Source organism: Myzus persicae, unplaced genomic scaffold (assembly GCF_001856785.1).
Source record: "Myzus persicae strain clone G006 unplaced genomic scaffold, MPER_G0061.0, whole genome shotgun sequence".
In the NCBI taxonomy this organism is placed as follows: Eukaryota; Metazoa; Arthropoda; class Insecta; order Hemiptera; family Aphididae; genus Myzus; species Myzus persicae.
In genome coordinates this window covers 238,190-262,984 of record NW_019103250.1, presented here as the reverse complement: position 1 = coordinate 262,984, position 24,795 = coordinate 238,190, and the positions used below count along the sequence as shown (strand labels likewise).

The window sequence follows — 24,795 nt, the reverse complement described above, 5'->3', positions numbered from 1 at the left end:
TAGACACTTGCAATTTACACTTTATATTTATTTCATCAATTCATAAACTTGGTAAAATTTTGACTCGTTTTAAGCTCTTGACGGACAATGTCAATTTTCAGTTAGTGTATAAATGTCAATAAAATTTGTATTGGTTGGGCCAAAAAGCATGACAATTTAATACAAGTTATTGGAACTGTTGTATTGTTTCAATATCTATTGCAAAATATTAAAATACAGTTTTTTTGTTCAAATGTGGACAAAATGATATACTAAATAAAAATAACCAATAATGGTCAAAGTTATATAGCTGCAATTTAAATATATTCTAGGGGGGGGAGGGGGTACTTGACATATTTAGTCTGTAGGTATATTATTATATTTTATACACAATGACTTTTAAAATGTATTTTATGTTTGACAAAATTATTATTATTCTGTAGTACTAATGCTTAATAGTAAAATAATTTATATTAATCATAATAATATCATAAAATATATTAAATTACTAAGTAATATTATTGGTTTACAGACTGTCTTCCCTCAAAATCGTTTTTTCGTATACAATGATTTTTATATCATTGAATTCAAATTTAACACCATCCATTACAATGACCCACTTGTAAGCTACAACTGTCCAGGCGTACAGCAGAGTAATATTCACTTATCAGCTTTTTTAATAACATTTATTCATAACAATTTCATGTGATCTGTTCTTTTTATTTGTATTCGTTGCATATAATTTGATTTCATAGTTTTATTTGTAACATATTCATGTTTACACATTACACGTAATTAGTATGTTTTGCATACCAAGCAGCGTACTGTGTTTAACTTTATAATAATTATATTTATACCTATAATATTTTGGTGTTGAATATAACAATTTACAATATGTCATTAATACCTACGCAGAAAACATTTGGGAAAACAAAACCAGCTTTTAGAACAAGAGTTAAGTAGGTTATTGCTTCTGGACTCACAAGTTATTTTATTTATTTTATATTAGAAAAATAAAATATTATTTATTAATTAATTGATATATGATTCAAGCGAATACATTCATAAAACAATTAATATATATTTTAATTTAGAACTTCAAAGATGCAAATATTGAATTAATTTGACAGTATTAAATATTATAATAATATATAGTATATACCTTGAAACACTTTAAAATATTTTGTTTTTAAAGTATTTTATATTTACAATTTTTTAGTTTTGCACATAAATTCCTAAATAATATTTAACTTTCATCAGAACTTCCAGCATCACCAATTTCCAGATCATCTATTTCTTCGAATAATGATTCATCAACTTTCACCGAATCTCCTAAAAAAAAAAAAAGTATAGGTCATTTCAATTTTAGGTAATATGCAAGACATCAATACATGAACATTAGGTTATTTTTGACCGGCTTTAAAATTGAATAGTACATAATATGGTAACAATAAGTGTTAAAAACTGATTTGATAGTAATTTATTCTTGTTTATGCTAATCTCATATAATTTACCCATAGTGGTTACACAAATATATTGTTTCGTTTATTCCCAGTATTCCTACAATTTTAATAAACTTAATTTTATCTTAGTACAGTTGGGAATAATATAATATGGAACATAATATTTTTTTTAACTTTTTCAATAATTTAACACAATATTTAAAATTATTTTATTGATAGTACAAAAATATTTTTAGTGTTTACCGTAAGTCCGACCAAAATAATTTGTTTATTTTGAAGTTTTAATTTATTTTTAAAGTTCAACCAACCTTCTTCTAAGAATTTTAAGTCTGATTCATTAAGTGATTTATCAGTCATGAATAATTCACGTCCAGTAAGTTTCTTATTTTTTTCCTCTTCATTTCTTTTTTTTAAAACTCCCATATCTTCTTCAAAGTTGAACTTCCACCGTAAAAATGATTCAACTGTAACTTTGGTGCCTTCAAAACGTTTCTAAAGAAAAATAATGCATTTAACACTTGTCATTTTCAAGTTGATTGAACTAATTATAAAGTATACTGTTACAAAATATTAAATAATATAATAAATACTAACTAATTCGGCTTCCATTTCTTTTTCACGCCTTTTATCATCATCATCTATTTTTCTTTGTTTTTCACTATCTGAATAGTTATTCATCCATTCTTGTGCTGCCGATACTAAAGTAAATATCATCACCATCCCAACATTATCCTGAGCCTTAAATATAATTTATAAATTAACATTTGATTTATGTTATTATACAGTATATATTACTTGTTGTATTAAATACTCTTTAAGCTCGTTTTCTTGCTCTTCAAAACCGACAACATCCTCAATTTCTACAATGGGTGGATCATCAGGATATTTTTCAACATACTCAAATTTTAAACAACATGACAGGCCAATATCATGTTGAACACTATCGAACTCATCTGATTTAACTGGGATTTCAAATTGATAATAAGGATCTGAACCCGAAACTTAAACAAAAATATAGGAATTATATGAATTTATAAAATATTACCGAATTTATAAATTCTAGTTTTCATTACCCTAATATGCTTACTTATCATTTCACCACAGTATATAGAGTCCAATGCATCGATTTCGTTTTGTTGTTCGTCTTTGTAGTCCATTTTCTAGCTATAACCATCAAAACTAAACTGATTTGTTTTGAATATTAGAACTATTAATAAGTTCTTACCTCACTTTAAATAATATTACTTTATCATAAACGTGCTAACTGCTAGACTTCGTAAGTCTTTCGTTTCACGTTTGATCCTCACCAGTCGCCACGGGTTTAGATAGTATCTACTATCTAGCGAAGGCGCTATGATAGTAATTTGTTATCACTTCTGTAACATTTAATATTATCACAGAATATTCTGTGATAATATGTTAAAAAGTGATAATAGCCGGCACTAGTTTATAGGTCTTTGATAAACCCATTGTACTATCTTAAATCGTGGATAGAACTCTGATTATAGTGTTAATATTGTTGGAGAATTAGGATTTTGGAAATTTGGAATTGGGATTTGGGAAATTGAACTATTGAAGACTTGAAAGTTTAAGTGCTTCTGTCGATCCTGATTCTAATTTTGTTTTTTTGTTGTTAGTAAGAACGTTAGCATATTATTGTATTATGATTAAGTACAATATTACATTATAATGGTTTAAATTAAGTAGTATGTATTAAATATTAAGAGGTTATACACAGAATATAGAATTACTATACTCAGATACTATTACGAAGATTATTATTATGTCACGAATAAGCACAAGTTTCAAAGATGTAACTAAAAAGACTTCCTACTTTATTACAACACCAATATTTTACGTAAATGCAAGTAAGAATTTATATGTCATATATGATTAATAATAATACTACATATTTTGTTTATTGTATTAATGAATTTTATTATTATTTAATTGAAATTTATGGTAGGTTTTCGGCTTGTCGGATAATTAAGAGATAATAAGAGATTGGCATAAGTGTTATACTACTAAAAATAGTCAAAGATGAAACTTTATCTGATTACCTGTTTTAATACATTGAATTGAATACTAAACACACATATTTACTTATGTCACATACCTATGATTTCATAAGATTATCATTTGTTTATGATTTAAATTTTTAAACTCATTAAATATCATTTTTTTTTTTTTTTTTTTTAATTGATCCTGAGCCCGGCAACTGTGGCCATTAGCTATTAGTAGGTACTGTAGGTTTTTGTATTGATGGTTTGTATGTTTTTGGTACGGTAGGGGGGAACACGTGTGTGTTTGTTTTGGCAGAATTTCGAATGGGGCACCCGTAGGTTTCTGCCATGCCCCGGGGGTGGGGGATGGCAGCACTTGCTCTCCGGTCACCGCGACTTGTCCGGAGAAAAATGCCGCCCGGTAGCCGAGGATCGAACCGCGACCGGCTGAGTCGCAGCGGAAGAGTCAGACCACTCGGTCACCTCGTCCCCCAAATATCATTTTTAATGTTGTCATTAAAGTCTAAACTTCATACAGGCTTTGCTATGGGCTTAGCCCTTACACTTTTACTCTCCAACAATGTTTCTTCAAAAATTTGAGACCGCAAAACATCAAACCACAACATTTTTTTAGACTGTATAACTATAAACATTTTCTTCAAAAAGCAAGGTAAAAAAAAAGTACTAAACATGATAATAAACAAACAATTTTTCCTTTTGTCCTTTTTCATTCAGCATAAGCATGACACATTGTTGAAAAATAAAAATGTCTACTTTTATATCACCAGTGGTTAGTATTGGTTTCTCAGCAGTAAGATATTTTCATTAACATTTAGTTTATTTATAATTATAAAACATGAGTATATTACTATAAATATCGTCAAAATGCATATTCTTACAATTTCATAACACTTTAAAAACAAAACGCTCAGACTCGAGAAATAAAAAAATATTTTAATATACCTAATAGTACTGAAAAAAATGTATTCAACAGAATTTTTTAAAATGAATAATATTTTTCAATAGGACTGCTATAGCTCCACCATTGTACAGAATAGCAACTATTATTTATTTCTATGCATTTAAAAAAAGAATATATATATATATATATATTAATATATAAATGTACTCTTTATTTTAGGTCCACACATTGGGCATCTTTACAGTGCTTTAATTGCTGATGCTTCTGCAAGATTTCAAAAATTACTTAACCCAAGTTTAAATATTATTTTCAGTACTGGCACTGATGAACACGGATTGAAGGTACAAAAAGCAGCAGAGAATTGTAAAATATCTGTTGAAAACTATTGTACAAAAATTTCAAGTAGCTATCAAACTACATTTGATAAATTTGATATTGGTCATACATCTTTCATACGAACAACAACCGAAAACCACAAAAAATGTGTACATTATTTTTGGAATAAATTACAACCACATATAAGAAAAGGAAAGTATTCCGGATGGTATTGTACAGCTGATGAAACTTTTTTATCAGAAGATCAAATAGAATTAGTTAATAATGTACGTGTTAGTAAAGAATCAGGAAGACCAGTTGAGTGGGCAGAAGAAGACAACTATAAATTTGACTTACGTCCTTTTAAACATGATCTTCAAAATTGGTTGAGTAAACCAGATAGAATTAAACCAAAAGTATTCCATGAAATCCTGAATAGAGAGGTAAATGATTTATACGATATATCATTGTCAAGACCAAAAAATCGTGTCAGTTGGGGTATTCCAGTACCGAAAGATGATACACAGACTGTATATGTATGGCTAGATGCTCTTGTTAATTATTTAACTGTTTCTGGTTATCCAGACAGCAAAATGTGGCCTCCTAATGTCCAAATATGTGGCAAAGATATTTTGAAATTCCATGGAATATTATGGCCTATATTCTTAATAGCTGCTGGTTTAAAACTGCCAAAACAAATTTTTGTGCATTCTCATTGGAAAGTTAATGATGAAAAGATGTCAAAAACCAAAGGAAATGTAGTAGATCCAATAACTGCTGGTTGCCAGTATACTGAATCTGGTTTAAGATATTTTTTGCTTAGAGAAGGTACAGCTCACAGTGATGGTAACTACAGTGATCTGAAAATTAGAAGAATCTTAAATGCTGAATTAGCAGACACATTGGGTAACCTATTGAACCGTTGCTGTGGAAAAGCCATTAACCCAAATCTCAGTTACCCAAAATTAGATTTATTACAGATTGAAAGGCTACGGGCTGATTCATATTTCATTGAATTACAAAACAAACTAGAGAGTCTTGCAGACATAGTTGGAAGTCATTATGAAGAATTAAATTTTTACAAAGGTATAGATGAAATAATAGCCACTTTACAAAGTTGCAATCGATTTTTTGAGTATAACAAACCGTGGGAATTAGCTAAACAAGATGTTGGTAAATTGGAATGTGTACTTCACATAACTATGGAGACTTTGAGAATTTCTGGGTTAGCTTTACAGCCAGTTGTTCCTGTACTAGCTGATCAGTTATTAAAGAAGTTAAACATAAGTAATAGAGATTGGAATCAAATGACACCAACGTGGAAAGATGAAAACAGAATTGTTAATCCAATAAACTTAAAAAAAGATAATATTGTGTTGTTTAAAAAGTTGTTGATAAACTGATTAGTTTTCATTATTCTATTAGTTTAATGATTCATAAATAAAATATGAAATTGTATGTTTATAAATAATGTATCTTCATTTCAATTATTTTAATTTGATTCATCTAAATAGTGTGTAGACAATTAAAAACAATTATTTTCATATGCGTTGTATAATTCTGAGATAAGCTTAAACAAAATGCATGGCCAAATTCACAAATAGGTATGAAATGTGATGGCTGAGATTTAATATGTTTACCTATTGGTAATTGGTGTTCGTTTGTTATTGTGTTTAAATGGGTGGGTTGAGGGGCCTACATAGTAAACTTAACAATTTTACTTATTACCTCCCTTCATTGAACAATCTTGAGAATACCACAAATATAATGGTCTATGAAATTCAGATATTGTTTAAACAGTACTACATTTGAACCACCTATTTGAGAAACGATGTAAGTCACAAAATATCACAAATTGAGATATTGGGTGGAATATGTTATCAAATGATAGACAAATCATATGTGAACATTTGCAAAAAAAGATATATAATTTTAACACTAAATAATCAGTATGAAAAAAAAATTACCATGTACCTATCACTGATACTTGATAGTGTAAAAACAGTTTAAAAGAATAAACAATGTTTTTGAGTACTTTAAACAGTTTAAACTATTACAGTAATACTTATTAGTAGGGCCTAGATAATTTTGCCCTAAAAAAATGTATTTAATAATAATAATAATTTATTAGCCATATGTAGTTACATTTAATACAGCAACAAAAATATCCAGTATAATGGCTAAACTCACCACTGAGAAAAACCTCTTATTGGTGAAATTGGAGTACTAATAAAAATCCTAAGTAATTAAAATGATATAAACATTAAAAATTCCCAAGGAACATTAAAAGACAAAGTATTATTTATAACATAAAAGCAAAAAATTACTAAAAATGTTTATATGTTAATATGTTATTATGTTAATGGTCTAAATACTTTAAAAACACTCATCAAATTGTTAAAGTTCATAAAATGTTTATTGATTTTAAAATTACAAATGTGGGCAAGTGATTATTTGTTCTGCTGTACATTAGGTATCGTGTGGGTCACTGTAATGGATCTTGGATGTGTTAAATTAAATAATGTATTTATATATCATTATATGCGAAAATGTTTCTTAACGAAGACGGTATATTAGCCTGTGTAACTAAGTATATTTTAAAATATAATTGCTATTAAAGTATTTTATTTTACTTTTAGTAATACAGTAAGTCGAATTCATTTGAAAAAAAAATTAATAAAATTAAAACATAATTAAATATAATTTTTTTTACTAATATTTCTATTTTGATTATGTAGTATGTTCGCTCCAATGACTTCAATTGTACAAAACAACATTTGCCAATCACTTTCAGTTTTTTATTTTTAAATATTAAATAGCATTTTATTTTCCAGTGCTATAATAAAAGACAAAATGTGATGAATTTACATATCTAAATTGTATTTTACATTCATTTAATATATTTAATGTATATATTATATTGTTGGTAATATATTAATTTCTTTTAGATGTACTTACCTATGTATAGGTAAGTATTATTAGCATGTTATAAACTCATTTAGTGACATATACACAATAAGTGCTATTTTAAAAACCCAACTGCGAATTTACAATTCTTAAACATTAGAGCTCTGGGCCGATGTACCTACTCGAATTACAAATTATTTTATAATAGTTAACTGAGTGAGTGAGTGACTACAATAGTGTCAGTGTTGAAGTATCACGATTTTGGCGGCACTAAGTAGTCTAAACACATGAGTTAATTTATATTTCATTTTAAACAGTCAACATTTATATACAATTCATTTTAATATTTTAGATTCTGAAAGGAGCTATGAATATATTGATTTTTGTAATGAAATGTGTTTTTTTGGTATGAATGTAAATCTAGTTGGTAATTTAAGTGATCAAAAATAAAAATTCTCGGTAATTTAAAAAAAGTTGAGAATAACAGAACAAAATATTAAGGAAAAACTGGTAAAAACAATATAAAATAATTAATGAGGACAATGCACTTACTGTCGGTAGCAAATATGATCTAAAAATAGTATTATAAGTGCATATAATATATTTACATCATGTCTCATCTATAAAGTAGTAATGCCTCTCAAGGAACTCCCACAACACAGTTTGGAAACAAACCACTGATCTTGTGGCAACTTTCAACTTTCCAATTTTTTTTTCATTCATCAAAATATTAAACATATTATATAATCTTTCAATCCCATAAATGCATCACATACTTACTCATATACATACATAAACTACATGTAATTTGCTATAATAAACAAAAAGCAGTAAAACACCACTGTTTATAATAAAAATTTGAAAACAAGATAATAAAATCGTGAAATAAGTATTAATGTATAATATAATATTAATTGAAATCAGTCCATCAATATCAAATTTTGCACCATTTTAATACAAAAGTCATAACATTTATAGTTATTATATTCAATATGTAAAACTTTCATTGATCAAATCTGCAAAGTTCACAACTATATTACAATACTACTTGTCTACATCCATAAAAACGTATTTAAATAATTTAACAATTAAAACCAAAAATGTTTTTATAAAATAATGTATTACCAATTTTGCATACATAAATTAATAGATAAAAATATAAACACTTTTTACTCAATAGTTTTAAACATACTTTTTAGAATTTTAATAATTTGAGGCAAATAAGAAATAGATAAATGAACTACAACAATTAATCTTGATGAACTTTTCCGCCAGTTGTATCAAATGGCTCGAAGTCCTCAGATAATTTTTTGGCTAAAAAGTAAATTTCAGCTAATGCTATAATTAGGGCACATATGATTCCCAACAATAACTTAAAGCCCAAATCAAAGGTTGTACTTAGCATCAACTCGATACCCAAATATCCAAATAAAAATCCAGCAGCTGTTGAAATCACAAATTGGAGAACTGCTATCAACTGCCTATTGATTTGTTTAACTGAAACATACAATTGATATATTTTTCATTATATATTAGTGCTTTAGTTCAGTGATTCAAAAATACAGGCTGCACAATACATGTTGATCGTTCCCTTTTATGCTCCCAACCCATTTATTTTTTTAACATAATGGTACAATTAAGGAAACTTTTTTAGTTGATATTCTGTAGAATGATTATTTTGACTAATCTAAAATTATATAAATAATTGATAAGCTACTAACTATACTCAAAGAATGTTGCTTAAAATTGTTTAAAGTGTTAGATAACTTTCTTACAATATTAAAAGTCAAAAGTCAAAAACTAGCGGACTGTGGAAGAAACTGAGCTGTTGATATAATATCTCACTTACTAACTAATAATTAAATTAAATTTTTTTATAATTAAAAACATAAAATATTGTCGTGTCATTGAATATAATAAAAATTGGAAATACCAATTGATCAGCATGGCTGATTCGGCAATGCTTGATAATTGAATCCATCAAAGTTTAGACACCCACAAAGACACTATATTATAAAATAAAACATATTATTCATATAGAGTTGGTATTATAAATTCTTTAATGGGCAACGAAGTGCATGGGATCAGCTAGTATTGTATAATTGTACACATTGCCTACATAATAAGCATCATACAAACAGAATTTTATCCCCATGGATCAAGTTTTTTTTATCATCTGGACTCCAATGTATTTACTAGCAGATTTTTTTGTAAGTGATAGTTAATTAAATATTTGGCTATTCTTATAACATGTGACCTACTGGGTGAAAATTAAGTTTTTTACAGATATTTGAGGTATGCAAGTTAAATTATTTTCAGAAGGAACACAAAAGGGTAAATCTAAATTTTACAATATTAAATATAGTCTCACTTTGATAAGAAATTGTATCTTCAGGTAGTCTAACCCTTCGAAAATCTACATTTTTTGTCATAGCATCATATTCTTTATTCTTTAGACGTTGCTCCAATTTTCTCATTTTTTCTTTGTACTCTGGACTCGACTCAACAATTGGTGGACTAGGTAAAACTATACTTTCTTCAGTGATTAATGTGTGTAAGGGGGGACCATCGATTTTTTTCAAATTTTCACTAAACCACTTGAAAGCTTCTAGGTCTAACATTTTAACAGAAAAACATTCACTAACATGAGTGGGAATATCAACTTTGGACTTTTCAATTTTCTTAAACAAATCCAAAAACTGGGGGTCAGTTTTTATTTTTATTTTATAATCCATAATTTTTTACTGGTTGTCGGCAATAAGTTTATTTATGTCTTCTTCAAAATGTATTTTGATTGCTTCTACTTTATCTTCAATATCTTTATCTATACTTTCATATCTAGTTTTCAGATCAGACTTAAATGTTTCCAATTCTTTCTGACGTCTTTCGTGAAATTCTTCTTTAATTTTCAAATCTTCTTCCTAAAAATATTCAAACCAAACATATTAATTATTTTTAATACTTACATAACAGTTATTTGAGTACAATTATTATCAAGCAAACTTACTGAAATTATGTTATTTTCTTGATCCAAAATTGCTTGACTCAAATTCAAAGCTTCATTAATGGCGGAATTCAATAAAAATAAATTTTCACCACTTGATTGCAAAAATCTTTCAATTTTATTTTCTTTTAAATCATTAACAAGTTCACCAATTTTTTTTAAATTTTCTTCATCAGCTCTATATGATTTTTTCTGGAATTAGTTTATTTAAAAATGATTTATTATTCATCAATGTATGATCTACAAATTTATCAGCCTTACATCAAATTCTGATAAAAAATACTTAATTTCTCCTTGTAAAAATGGACGGTGACTGAACAGCCTATCCCAAATATCACTCAAATCTAAAAATAAAAAATATTTTAAAACAACGAGTATAGTTATTTTTTCTTTATTATGACAGTTTTGAGGGCAATGCAAAAGGGTTGCCAAACAAACTCTGAATGTGATGCAATTCAAAATTTAACAGGAAACAAGCACATCAAATTTGTTTTTAAAAAACTTATGAAGTAGTTTATACTGTTTATAGGTACTTGGTTAACTAAGGATTGCATAGAATATTTGGTCAAATGTATAAATTATAAGTTATAACTTTAATAAATACACTATGATTTTAGTCTCTGCAACAGTGATTTTTCAACCAGTGTGCCACAGACTTGAATCGGAGGTAATACAAAATTTAAAATAACTACATATTTTTGTACATTTCATACAGTTTGTACACGTTTGGTTACAATGTATAAATTAAAAAACTACTATTTTGTTGTTTAAATCTAGCTTTACAATTATATTTTATTATTTTTGAAGTTGCTGGTTTTTATTGTATTAATTTACAAAGTTTTTAATAAAACTAACTAGGCCAAATCTGAATGACTATAGCAGGGTACTCTGAAATTTTTAGAAAATACTCAAGATTGATAGTTTATATTCAGGGAAATGGTCAACAAAATGTACTTTTAAATAAATAATTTTTATAAAAAGTTAGAAGTAAATATAAATTTATTTTATTAATTAGCATTGTTAACAGAATACACTATTAAAAATATTAGGTACAGCAGGTACCTACATATAAAACTATGTAAATTATTTTAGCTCTCTTATAATATTTGCTTAAAAACAATGTTTAAGTAGATATAAATGGATTACAAACTAATTACCTAATAAATCAAATATGTAAAAATATGAATAAGTCGAACGTACAAAAATAACGCCCATTTCTTACCTTTAAAAATGTCAGTCATTTAGTACGAAAAAAATCATCAACATAGATAAAGAAAACAAATATAATCAATGATGGCAGTTTCTAAACACTACAATTAAAAATGTAATTACAATTTTAAGGAGTAAAAAGTACTTTCATTATTACAATACTGTGAACCAGAACCACTCAACCACAATTTATATCTTAATTCGTGGATGGATATTTTCAAATTCAAGTGTTGATAATTGATAGAAGACGTATAGGTAATAGAACATTGAAAAAGAAATATTATCATTTGTTGTGCACATTTCATAAGATAACATTCTGATAACTAACAATATGGCCAACTTGAGAACTATCGGTCTGATATAATATTTGATTTAATAAATCGTATGAACAAAATAGCGCTTAAATCATTAACCATAGGCCATAGAAAATAGATCCATGACTAAATAAATTATTATATTATATTATCTTGGTACGTGGTCTGTGGTATAAAATATAAATAGTATCAGCGAACAACCACAGTAGACAGTAAGACGTTGTAGTTAGTAGTTAGTAATTACTAATTAGTATGTTATTATATTTACCATAGGTAGTGTGATACTCACAGACTATGACCACAGGGTATAGATTATACTTTAAGGTATAATAAAAATTAAGTTCAAGTTTTATTTACTTTAAACCAGCTCAAGTAGAAAAATTACACTTTAAAATATGACATAGGTAATGTAGAATTAATTAATTATAATATGTATTGAACTATAATCTAATATTGAAATAATAATTATAGACGACAGTCGACGTTTAGATTGCTAATGGTTGATACTAGATATCTACTTTGAATACTTTGATAGCTTGGATTTATTGATAGAAATTCATGTTAAATAAGTATACTTAGATAGATGATAATTAGATGATCATACATTATAATATTATATTGCTTATGCTTATGGTTATCGATAATATAGGAACCTACCTAGGCTAGCCACCTAGGTAATTTACAATTTAAATTAATGTCTTTGAGTGTCCCCCAAGCAATAACACTTTTTTCCAACCAAAATTTTTTATGTAAATCCTTAAACGATTCTAAAACAAAAATAAATAATTTTTTTGTTCAAATATACTTAATTCTGAATTTTTATAACTACAAAATTTTGGAATGTCTGATGACTAACATATAAAACTGAAAGTTAAATTTTATCATTCTACTAGCCATTAGGTATTTATATATAGAGTTGAATTTTTATTTTTATCATTTTGAAACAGTAGTCCAGGTTGTATAAATGTAGATATTGAATAATAATAATAAATTAAAACAGTGTAGTTAGGTAAGTATGAATTAATGAGGTCACATATTAAGTAATATAAAATTGTTGAATGATAAATATGAAATAAAAATACCCATACTTAACAAACCAGAAAAAAATAAAGATACTACCTAAAAATCCAAGGTCGTCCTGTCTCGTGTTAGATCCACTACCTATAGTAAATTAAAGAATAAGTTAAATTAAACCATGTTCCCGATATACTGGTTTTTATTCCAATTATTTATTGTATTTATCTCAATATTAGCGATACCGCTGATATCATGTAATATGAAGAGATTATTGATATTTGACGTTAATACAAAATTTTAGTCGTTATTCGTTAGTCAGTGGTGAGTGCGTTTATACATTAGTACCTACGTACTATATTAAGTGAGTATACATATAGTTAAACTTTAACATTTCTTTCTAAAAAATATTATACGTATTTCTACAACTTACAAGCGCGTATTTATAAATTATTTTATAAAATTAATCTTTCATTTTTTTTTTTTTTTGGGTTATTCAGTGGATATTTAGATACATTTTATAGTAAAACGTAGTGACCTAAGCGCTGTAATATATTTAAAAAATTAGTTTATTCAATTATATAAGCTATACTATGTTAAACACACCGATAAAGAAAAAAAATATAAGAACTCATAAGTAAATTTTAATTCATCTTTGTTTATAAGTTTATATAGATATCTAACGTGATATATCATTTATCGATTAACTTGTTTATGAAAATAATAATTTAAATAAATATAATACCGACTTAACGATCAAAAACACAAAATTAAAATTAACCATTTAATTTAAACAGTTATGAGGTTCGTCAATCAAATATCCATGATTAAATTATTAAATTATTTTTAATACCTACATGTAAATATACAATTAATATTAAAATGAACTCGTACTGGCCGTACTGCCATACATTTTGAATCAAAGTAAACTGACCGATCTTTTACTTACTAACGTACTACCTATTCATATATGGCGTATCATATAGTATTATGTATGTCAGTAGGTATCAAATTAATAATAATTATAAGTTAATAACGTCAACATTATATCTTACATTCTTACAAGACTTGATTTTACTTATCAACAGACATTATTTTCCCATTAGCTCTGATAATATCGGAAGATAAATACTGATGACTAGGGCCCGGATTTCAATGCAAAGTGCATATTTTTTTGGTTGATCATATACAATGCTTTCTAAGTACATAATTCGTTCCATGTAACGAGGGTTTGAAAGCTACAAATTTTATTTTGCATTTTTTTGCATATTTCGACGTTTTTTCATTTTTAGAGCATTTTTAGCATTATTGGGTCATTTTGTTGGTTTTTAATGCATATTTGTTCAAAATAGATATAAAACTTGGAATATTCAAAAAAATATCTAAAGATAAATTATTTTCTTGATATTTAAGAAGGTTTATCGGGTTTTTCCATACAAATTGTCATTTTTTTTTTCGATTTAGTTTTTATCTTATCTTAATCTATTATTGACTGTAGATGTTTAGAATGAATATTTCCTCTAAAACGGCCAAAACATGCATGTCGACATCATATCAGTCAATATTTAAAATTTTCAGTTTTTTTTTAATAAAATAATTATTATGTCTCATTTATAAATTACAATTTGTATATAAAAAAAATATATGGCATTTTTAAGGTCATTTTTGTGGTAAAATGCATTTTTTAAGGGCATTTTTGGCTATTTTTTAGAGCATATCTGTATAGTTTTAAGTGCATTTAAATCCGGGCCCTACTGATGACCATTGTATATGTATATAGTACCTACAACGTGGGCTCGGACTGGGGGTAAGTAATTTTTTGGATATTCGAAAAAATGTAAATGTTGGTAAATTTTTTGAAGTGATATTTTTTTAAATATTTGTATTTGCTCAAAGAAAAAATGTAAAAAGTACACAATCATGTTATACTCATTTCTAATGATATCTTGTATTTTCTATTAGTAGTACTAATATAATTACTAGTAGCGTAGTACTAATATTTATGTGTGTAACGCGATTGCGCTCTTTTTAACTTAGGTCTGTCAAGGCTCAGAATCGTTTTTCAGTACAATAAATTATCATTGAAATCAAATTTAACACAACTGTAATGGATGACCTATACTCAATAACAATTATACACTATACACTCGAGATTTATTATAATTTATACAGCATAGATAGTTCCCCAGTTTTTAATAGTTTTTTATAAAGGTTACTGGAATAAGAACATATTTTGTCAACATTTTTATTTTACGATTCTTCACTGTATTTTTATAATTATGCCAGAAATTACTGGGAAGTTTAATAACTATTACAAATACAGTGAACACTACAACAGTGTTGGATAAAAATGCCCGTGCTCTTTTATAAAGTTGAATTTATATTGTATATTTGTATATAGATAATATGAATTCAACTATACTTAATGTGCACTGTATTATACCAATATACTATATGCTATATCGCTATTTATAATTCATATTTTACAGACTAATATTCAATATTCCTCTTAGTACTAAATTGTCTTATTCTGTGTTAGTACCTTAAATACACAATATAAAATACAGCGATGAGAAACTTCTGAAATTGTACCACGAAATGTATGGAATAATTATTTTAAATATAATATATTAATAAAATATCATACTAAAAATCATGAACAAATTAATCATTTTAATGTGTAATTTTTTTAAATTTTAGATTTCAAATACATTTAGTTAGTACCTACCAGCTACCTTTGTTATAATAATGAATAGGCTCAGTGAAATAATAATAATTATTATTATTATAATCGACAATGATATAATACGTGTAATTTAATTTGCCTATTTTATTATTTTTAAGGCGTTTCAACTAACTTGTAATTTTTTTAAATATTTTTTTGTTCATTTATTGAAAAAATACTTTTTTTTATAAATATAGGTATATAAAACAGGCACCAAAAACAGGATTTTTAGCTATATCTATGCTTTAAAATGGTAGCTTAAAGTAGAGAATATAAAATAAAGAGTAATTGATAAAATATATAGTTTAATGAGCTGAAGTATTATAATAGAATTCAGAAGTTCAGATAAATTAAGACATTTTATGAGTAGTTGTGATTTTTGGATTTAGTGCTAGAAGTTCACAGTAGTTGTGTGTAATACATATTGACATATCTGATTCCTTGAAATTTGTAACGTTCGGTGCTAATATGTTCAAATGTGACAGGAGTCACTGTAGAGGAGCTAGTCTTGTCCAGTCACGAGGTGCTTGTGTATTCAATAAGTGTGATCGATTGATGAGAATTCGAATAAGTACTGTGTAGAGACAAATCGTGATGCAATGTGAGGTGGAAGACTTACACCTTTTAATTTATTTTTTTGTGATATGTTTCCATTCTTTTATTCTCAGTTTTCCACAGATTTTTTTTAAATTGTTGTGGATTAAGTTTTTTATGTTAAAATTGGTTAAGATGTTAGACATTTCTGAAGGATTGTCTATAGTGAATTTTGTACAACTAAAGTATGAAATAATAAACTATATTCTTACATAATATAAATTATAATATATTTTAGATAGTGAAATACCTAGTTTAGTATTTTTTTTTTTGAAGCTTATATTAATTAATTATTTTATATAACTGTCATTATTAATCAATTACGATGTGTTTGTTATCATCCACTAAATATCACATTTGTATTTAATATGTTGAGTTTTAGTTTTTAATAAAATTACATAGATACCTAACTTTTTTTTTAAATGTATACATACAATTAAAGATTTACACCTTTATTAAAATGAACATCAAATTTTATTTTTGTTTTTAATATTTCTGAAATTAATTTTTAATTAAATCGTTATTATTTCATCATGTTAATTTACAAATTTACAATAAGTAACAATACTAATTTAATATTCTAAATTTTATTCATTCAAACTAACTAAAAAATAACATGCGAAATTAAAATGTGCCACAAATTAAAAAAATTGAGCTGAGGCTCAAGTACATATCGTATTATATTATGGAAATTGAAAACTTAAAATTACCTAGTGTCATTGTCTGTCAATTGTAACTATAATAATTTATAACTAATAATGAACTACATATTATAGTCAAATCGAATTTTCATGCAATCTTTATTTGGATTTTGCCACAATAAAATTGTTGCAATTTGTTTATAATTGTGGAATGTGGACATTATATGCATGTATGTGGACTTAGTATTTTAATATTTTATTCGGATAATCGGTTACAATAATATACGTATACATTTATAAACTTTCAGTTGCATACGTGTTTACATGTACCTAATTGGTTGCTAATCCATATTTTAATAGGAAGTTACTACATTATATTTATGATGATTCTGTAAAAGCGCACAGGATTGTACATACTATGTATAATTAATGAGTGCTAAATAACACCATAGCTTGTTATCAAAATACGATAATAATTAAATTATGCACGATCTATTGACCTCCTCAATTACAATAGTATAAGTCTATAGTTCGGAGATAATACAATTATTCTTCATATTTAAGCTAGTTCTACACACATACGTTACATTCAATCAGTGTTAAATTTTTGTAGACTGTACGATCTGTAATTTGTGTTTAGTATTACTCGGGTTTTTACAACTCTGTTAATACAATATAAACATGACTGAACGAGTGAATTTGGACGTACCCCGTTGGGATCAGACTCAGTATTGGGGACGAGTTAAGTATTTTTTTACCACTACCAATCCCTTAAATATATTCAAGTCAAATTCGGAATTGGAGAAATGCAAAGAGATCGTCAACAATTATAAGTAAGTGTCCTATACATTTTATGTGTACTTTATAAGCTTTACAAATGGGCGTCTGCAGAAACACTGGAAGTTGATGTATTATTTATTTAGAAAAGGTTACCGTATACCCGATGGCTTAACATTAGATGATGTTTACAAAGCTAAAGACATAGTTGACTCGGCGTACCATCCTGAGACAGGAGAAAAAATGATTATTTTTGGGAGAATGTCTGCTCAAGTGCCTATGAATATGCTAATTACTGGCTGCATGGTCACGTTTTACAAGTGAGTTCATTTTAAATTAATCGGAATAAAATATATTCAAATAAAGTTTATATGATAATCATATTTCGTTGAATTTCGAAGTTTCAAACATAAAAATAATACACAACATAATAATATCATTGAATATTTAATAATTTATTTAAATTAAAAACAGACAGTTTAAAACAATGAAAATGTTAAGAACAACACTTCCTATTAAATCTTTATAATTAAACAGTACCTATTATTTTCAAAAATCGTATTGATACTCTACTTATACATTTGCATTGGTATATAGAGGTACATTATAATATAGGGGTTCTTCAATATATTAGTTTTGTGATTCAGTTGTATTTCTTGTGAAAATATGAATCGATAAAATAGAACCTACCTATATTGAAAATGTTAAAATACTGCTTAATAGTATCCAGAGTAGGTATAAGTAGTGAAATAAATTATTATACTTTTACAGATATTTGGTAATTACTAAATTGCACATGAAAATTAAGATAATAATGCATTATATTTAGACACTACCTACAATTAATAAACTTTACTTCCTGTATGTACAACTTTAAAACCTGTCTTAAAATTAAAAAAATTTCAAACCTAAAATCTTAAATTAAAATTATTTTAATATTAATGGTTTTTAATTGTTGTTATTATTTTGAAATAGAACCACACCAGCCGTTATTTTTTGGCAATGGTTCAATCAATCGTTTAATGCTTTAGTCAACTACACTAATCGGAGTGGTACCTCACCTATGCCTCTTGAGTATGTACGAGGATCTATTTTACTAATTATTTCTACTTTTTTAACAACACATAAAGCATTTCAAATGCACTTTCTAATTATATATATTATTTTGTATTTTAAGTCAAGTGGCTAAGTCTTACGTATTAGCTACAAGTGGTGCTTTAGTTACAGCACTCAGTTTGAACAAATTGGTTAAAGTAAGTAAGAATTTTATACTAAGTTTTATAATCGAAAAATAAAAACTTTTCTTGGTAAAATGCTAACCGTTCGAAGGTAACCTGTTTTTAAATGTTAACTGTTTTAAGAAAAAAATCATAAACCTAGGCAATATTTTGGTTATATGTCATCCGGGCATCCGGCATTCTAATATTGAATTATAATATAATTACAACAGTACAATACTAATTTTAATATGCCATCCAAGATCCAACACGAATCAAATAATAATTTAATATTTATAGTATATTTGTATCGAATTAAAAGGTTCCTCTTACCATAAAATGATGATTCCTAATTTAGAAATAAAATAAAATAGGTATTGTAAATTTGTGAAGTATCAGTATCATTAATTTATTTTATTTTTCATTACTCAATAATATATAAATACATATCATTAAAATTGTATTTAAATAACTTTTTATGTATTGTTGTACTTAGGTGCCCACTATCTTAACGATAATAATATGTTACAACTTAAAGTTATAATAGTCGTTGCCGTTTTAAATGGTGTGTAGGAACGTACACGAATGCGTTTAGTACATAAAACAAATTTAAATTATACTGTCATGTTACAAAATAAAGGCAATAATTAATGATCGTGTATTTTCACTTCTTTAGAGATTACCAACTGTTGCTGGCCGTTTTGTACCGTTTGCAGCTGTTGCTGCAGCCAATTTTATCAACATACCTCTAATGAGAATAAAGTATACCTACATAAACATAGTATAATTATATTAAAAGTACATTCAAATCATTTTTAAATTAGAGAGCTGGAAAATGGAATTGAAGTGTACGATGAAAATAAAAATCTTCTAGGTGAATCCAAGTCGGCGGCTCGTCAAGGTATTTCGGCTGTGGTGTTAAGTCGAGTTATAATGTCCGCTCCAGGAATGGGTAAGAACATTTTATTTTAAATATTATACATCTAAGTGTGTAGCTGTGTGCCCATGTAGGTACTTAAATAATACCATTGATAGTACATACGTCATACATTGTTTTATTTTTAGTAATTACGCCAGTATTAATGGAAGCTATAGAACGGAGAGGCCTGTTGCGAAATATGAAATGGGCTCCAGCGCCCTTACAAATTGCATTTTGTGGAATCTTTTTGACTTTTGCAACTCCTATGTGCTGTGCATTATATCCACAAGTAACGCCAGTATCAATTGACAAACTCGAACCTGAATTACAGGTAATTAATTAAAATTAATTAAAAAACCTTCAATAATTTGAAATTCTTAGTCAATGCATTATATGTATTTAAGTTTTTTTTTTTTTTGGAGTGATGATTGTATTGCCGTATTGGTAATTGTTTTTACAATAATGTGTGTTTTTTCATTACTATATCAGTTTTCGGAGCATACTAGTGGTAGGGTAGGGGATGGTGGAATAAGAGATCCAAGGTATACCTTTTTTTAGAGAAAATTCTTGATACTTTTCAAGAAAATTAGTATAAATCGAATAATCATCGGGAAACTAAAATATTTACGCTACACAAGTTTTTGACAAATTAAATTTTCACCAAGCTTACATAGGTATAGTATAATAGTATTTTACAGCTGATTGCATATTTATACCAAAAAAAGGTGGACAAGTGGGTGCCGCTTTGCTGCTCAGAAGTAAATTGTCGAGCATGTCGTTGCATCAAATGGAAGTGTTATTATATTTGAATTCAATGATAAATCTTTGCATGTGGAAAACGAGTCTGAGCGGAGATGTTCACCCATCCTAGTATTTTTGTATAGTTGTATAAATAATCTAATTTTATAATTTAAAAAAAATGAATACAAATCGAAATTATCTCATGGATATAAATAGCGTAACTTTGTGGTAAAATTTTTTTGTTGACAAAAGAAGAAAAGTTTGTTGAGAATTTTCTACTAACATTTCTAATGTTAGCTATAAAAAGATTTTTTAGCTGAAAAATTATTTACTATATTTGAAACATTTTTCTTGGCAATAAATAACAAAAATTGTTTGATAATTGTACCATACATGGAAAATGTGAAATTTTTGGTGAAAATTTCAAGTTTCAAAATATAAAAAATCGATTAGTAGGAATTCGTTATTTTACCTCAACATATTAAGTATCGAAAAAATTTTAAAATCAAACGCTAATAAAAAAATTAATGACATTAAACTTTTCTGTAAACTTTTTTTTTGTTGAAGGTAGAATGATTCGTGGGAAATCTATGTTTTTTTTTTAAATTTGTTTTTGCATGAAAATTACCATTTTTTAAACTTCCTTTTTTGTTTTTTCCGACGCTTTCGAAAACTAATAAGAATTTTCAATTTTGACATCCCCCCAAATGCACCAACTAGATTTACTTCTCTATAAGATAAACACATCATTATTATAAATACAAGACATTCATTCTACGCTCAGAATTCAAATTATTAATTGTAGAAACTTCAGAAGTTAAAATATTCCAATAAGAACTTCACTATAAAAAAAATATCATTTTCTATACACAATACCATTTTCAAAACATTCACATTCATTTATACCATTTATCTATTCTCACCATTCTATGGTACGTCAGTATATGCACACGACCTATATAATAGTTTACATAATAGTAATAAAATATAATATGCATGCGATGTTTTTGGAAAATATTAGTTCAACCTTCTGTATTAATTATAGAAACATTAATTACCAATTACCAATTACCAATGTTAATATAAACCAATCATAAAATATCCTTAGAAATATAGAGACTAACAAACCGTTTCTGTTCAGACCCGTTTTTCGTAAGCAATGATTTCTCATTGAAATCAAATTCAACTTATACTACTTATAGGTATACCTATTAAAACTAACTTATTCAATGACGGCGTACACTCAAAACCTATGAGCGACTTCGACGTTTTTTGGGTTTACAATATACTGGAATACTGAACAGTATTTACTTTTTTTTGACAGAATAATAAATGTTTAGAAATACATTTTTATATATCTAGTTAAATATTTAAAAAACTATCTAATATAGATACAAAAAATTGATACAAATCAGAAGTTTATAATATTATAATAATCTGTAATATGGCACTTATTGTTATAGTTGAAAGTAAATAATTATTTAAATAAAACATGAATGTTTATGCAATAAAAGTATTCACCTTTGGAAGAATGTTACCAATATGGCATAATATACAATACACATATTACAATAATTTCCTGCTTTTCTAAATCGATAATTTCAATAAACAATATAATTATACGCACATTGATGAAATATCGAATTATATGTATATCATATTACATAATATGAGTAATGATGTACATTTCCTAAAACATGTCGTGTTATGGTTTTAATTGTATTATTATATTATTAATTGGTGTTAATCACTCATTGTTCTTATATATTGAATTATATCCTAAATTTATCTTAATTAATGTTACAGAAATCAGCAGAAAAGTTCAACTCAAAAATTGGATATTACAATAAAGGTCTCTAGAATTTATATTATTTGATACAGTTTAAAATTATTTTTATTTTTATTGTACGCACAATATGTAATGCGTATTTGCCGCTAAGTTACCTAATTAAAATTAAAAATTAACAATATATAAAATGTGATCAATGGATAATAATATGAGAAAACTGTATTTTAATATATTTACTATAAATTATAATTCCATTTAAAATTATTTTAGGTTTATATTATATATTATTATTCACTGTGTCGAATGTAATATCATAACTCTTTTTTTAAGTTCTATAAATGTATGAATATCGCTGCAATGTATTTCGAAAAAATAATTCAAATCAGACGATTATGTTAAACTCTGTTTACGAATTGAATAACTTAAATGCATTTTAACTTCGGCCTAGGAAGTTGTCCACTTGCCCTACATAATACTATGTTCACAAACTATTAAAGTAAATTCATTTAAATGTAGTGCACATGCAATATTCAATGGCATTAAGTGACATTCGTTAGTGGTAACTTGTTATATTCGACTCAGAAAAATGCCTTACAGCGCAAAAAACTAATCTTATTTTCTCGCCAATGAAAGAATATTAAGTATTAACAAATGTATTCAAGACACACTAACGAATATAGTATACACTCAACGATACGACAACGCTAAAAGTGCTTCATTACAACTTATATGACATATTTCATACACGTATGTGGTTATAGGTACAGACAAAGCAGGTACACTTAAATTTACATATAACCATACATTTTGTCATTCACTGAGTATTGCACAATCGAATAATATTTATCAACAGGAAACTATATAGTCTATATATATACTTACAACAGACAACCCGACTATGGTTGTCCTAAATAAAACTTACACGATTTAAAGGCCACTATATACCTATATGTGAATTGTATTTTTCAGTAATTTTCAGTAAACATTGTGTTCGGCGATAAAGGTAACACGAAATATTTCTTAAGCTTGGCCTTGAATTTGACTCAGGGTATTTTTTACTGCATATAAAGGATTTAATACTGCATAATAATATTTTTTTGAAAGATATAATCAATCAGCAGGGTTTACCGTTCGCATATCTGCTGCTGAATTTTTACGACATCCACTATAGATATTAATAGCATATTTGTTTTTTGCTAAAGATTATTGCCACCGTAAACAAAAAATAAATATGTGTCGCAAACGCACGACAAGACACATTTGACAGAAAATAAATAGTCTTTCAGAAATTATAACCGTTAGTATAAGAATAACCGTATTATACCCTATGTTACTAAGTTACTCTATGTTTCCAAACAAACCATATAAAACCACATAAAACGATAAAACTTTTGTAAAATCAAAGATTCAAAGGTACCTACCTATTGATTGTTAATAAATGTGATAAGTAAATGGTGTATAGGAATGTTAATCGAAACTTAAACTCACTTTCAATCAGTAAATTCTGAAGATGGAAAAAAACTTTGTGATGATAAGTCACAGTAGTTTAATAAAAATAATATTTGGTATAAAAATTTGAACTAAAAAATGGGAGGTAGGTATAAATGTATAAAAGTTATTTTTTGAGCTTTTGTTTTATAGGAATTTATAATATAAACATATTGTTACATGTATAATACTTATACATTCAGCTATACTAGGCCACAGGACTATAAGGAGCTAAAATTGTTTTTAAAGGTTTATTAGGTACTGCAGATATAAAAATATATACAATTAAATACGGCTACTGGAATATTACTGTAATTTTGTAGCTTGAAGACAATGTACTAATATTATGTCTATAGCACTAGTTCTGTAGACGTAGTTTTGTCTAAAATATATAGGTACCTTTAAATTATAATGAGTAATGGTTAATGATATAATATTATAAAAATGTACTGGCAATGAGTATATTTATCAGAGGTTAATGCTTTTAATAGTTTAGTGCGTAAGAATGGCTGTATATAAAAAACGCGGTTGGCGTGACAAAAAAAATAAGTGAAAAATATGCGAAAGACTATCTCTAACCGAGTGTTGATGCAACTCTACATACAATTATATGTACTCGCGGTTTCGGTGCGAAGCTCTATTTATTTATTGTGACTTGCGACTGGTTGCGAGTAGGTATATACTTAGATATGAAATTTAGTCCGTGGAATGAGTAAAACGAAAAAATCGTAATTATTCAATTTTTCTTTTGCCTGAGCGGTAACAAGACGACGA

The 24,795-nt window shown here is 26.8% G+C and overlaps 4 protein-coding genes across 7 annotated transcripts; 2 read left to right on the top strand and 2 right to left on the bottom strand.

Annotated features, from left to right (window-relative positions):
* Positions 1-1,143: 1,143 nt before the first annotated feature.
* LOC111034086 (RWD domain-containing protein 1) lies at positions 1,144-2,786 on the bottom strand. 2 transcript variants are annotated; one of them, XM_022315116.1, is made up of 6 exons: positions 2,668-2,786; positions 2,530-2,606; positions 2,238-2,443; positions 2,037-2,180; positions 1,751-1,934; positions 1,144-1,311 (listed from the first exon to the last, which is right to left on the bottom strand). In XM_022315116.1, exons 2-6 carry the CDS (start codon positions 2,597-2,599, stop codon positions 1,226-1,228), a joined length of 690 nt encoding a protein of 229 aa, XP_022170808.1. In that variant the 5' UTR covers positions 2,600-2,606; positions 2,668-2,786; the 3' UTR covers positions 1,144-1,225. The 2 variants fall into 2 exon arrangements, with proteins under 2 accessions (XP_022170808.1, XP_022170809.1); XM_022315117.1 differs by having other exon boundaries at positions 2,530-2,621; positions 2,668-2,785.
* Positions 2,787-2,892: 106 nt separating this feature from the next.
* LOC111034084 (methionine--tRNA ligase, mitochondrial) lies at positions 2,893-6,153 on the top strand. The gene is made up of 2 exons (XM_022315115.1): positions 2,893-3,310; positions 4,587-6,153. The coding sequence occupies exons 1-2, from the start codon at positions 3,226-3,228 to the stop codon at positions 6,083-6,085; spliced, it is 1,584 nt and encodes a 527-aa protein (XP_022170807.1). The 5' UTR covers positions 2,893-3,225; the 3' UTR covers positions 6,086-6,153.
* A 2,679-nt stretch (positions 6,154-8,832) lies between these two features.
* LOC111034080 (biogenesis of lysosome-related organelles complex 1 subunit 5) lies at positions 8,833-12,066 on the bottom strand. 3 transcript variants are annotated; one of them, XM_022315110.1, is made up of 5 exons: positions 11,816-12,065; positions 10,855-10,937; positions 10,597-10,785; positions 9,961-10,510; positions 8,833-9,086 (listed from the first exon to the last, which is right to left on the bottom strand). In XM_022315110.1, the coding sequence occupies exons 4-5, from the start codon at positions 10,322-10,324 to the stop codon at positions 8,839-8,841; spliced, it is 612 nt and encodes a 203-aa protein (XP_022170802.1). In that variant the 5' UTR covers positions 10,325-10,510; positions 10,597-10,785; positions 10,855-10,937; positions 11,816-12,065; the 3' UTR covers positions 8,833-8,838. The 3 variants fall into 3 exon arrangements, with proteins under 3 accessions (XP_022170802.1, XP_022170804.1, XP_022170803.1); XM_022315112.1 differs by lacking the exon at positions 8,833-9,086 and having other exon boundaries at positions 10,188-10,510; positions 11,816-12,066; XM_022315111.1 differs by lacking the exon at positions 8,833-9,086 and having other exon boundaries at positions 10,188-10,510; positions 11,751-11,831.
* A 5,560-nt stretch (positions 12,067-17,626) lies between these two features.
* LOC111034079 (sideroflexin-1) lies at positions 17,627-22,742 on the top strand. The gene is made up of 8 exons (XM_022315108.1): positions 17,627-17,923; positions 18,014-18,187; positions 18,843-18,941; positions 19,045-19,120; positions 19,761-19,846; positions 19,909-20,036; positions 20,150-20,334; positions 22,551-22,742. Exons 1-8 carry the CDS (start codon positions 17,772-17,774, stop codon positions 22,602-22,604), a joined length of 954 nt encoding a protein of 317 aa, XP_022170800.1. The 5' UTR covers positions 17,627-17,771; the 3' UTR covers positions 22,605-22,742.
* The last annotated feature ends 2,053 nt before the right edge of the window (positions 22,743-24,795 follow it).

What these genes read in the sequence shown, in the direction of transcription:
- LOC111034086 (XM_022315116.1), bottom strand. Translation starts at nt 2,599, where the DNA reads ATGGACTACAAAGACGAACAACAAAACGAAATCGATGCATTGGACTCT. An exon ending in AAGAGTATTTAATACAACAA is followed by an intron (nt 2,181 to 2,237) that starts GTAATATATACT and finishes ATTATATTTAAG; the next exon opens with GCTCAGGATAATGTTGGGAT. An exon ending in CTTAAAATTCTTAGAAGAAG is followed by an intron (nt 1,312 to 1,750) that starts GTTGGTTGAACT and finishes TTTTTTTTTTAG; the next exon opens with GAGATTCGGTGAAAGTTGAT.
- LOC111034084 (XM_022315115.1), top strand. Translation starts at nt 3,226, where the DNA reads ATGTCACGAATAAGCACAAGTTTCAAAGATGTAACTAAAAAGACTTCC. An exon ending in AATATTTTACGTAAATGCAA is followed by an intron (nt 3,311 to 4,586) that starts GTAAGAATTTAT and finishes TCTTTATTTTAG; the next exon opens with GTCCACACATTGGGCATCTT.
- LOC111034080 (XM_022315110.1), bottom strand. Translation starts at nt 10,324, where the DNA reads ATGGATTATAAAATAAAAATAAAAACTGACCCCCAGTTTTTGGATTTG. An exon ending in AGATACAATTTCTTATCAAA is followed by an intron (nt 9,087 to 9,960) that starts GTGAGACTATAT and finishes TGTATGTTTCAG; the next exon opens with TTAAACAAATCAATAGGCAG.
- LOC111034079 (XM_022315108.1), top strand. Translation starts at nt 17,772, where the DNA reads ATGACTGAACGAGTGAATTTGGACGTACCCCGTTGGGATCAGACTCAG. An exon ending in GTTTGAACAAATTGGTTAAA is followed by an intron (nt 19,121 to 19,760) that starts GTAAGTAAGAAT and finishes TCACTTCTTTAG; the next exon opens with AGATTACCAACTGTTGCTGG. An exon ending in ATACCTCTAATGAGAATAAA is followed by an intron (nt 19,847 to 19,908) that starts GTATACCTACAT and finishes TTTTTAAATTAG; the next exon opens with AGAGCTGGAAAATGGAATTG.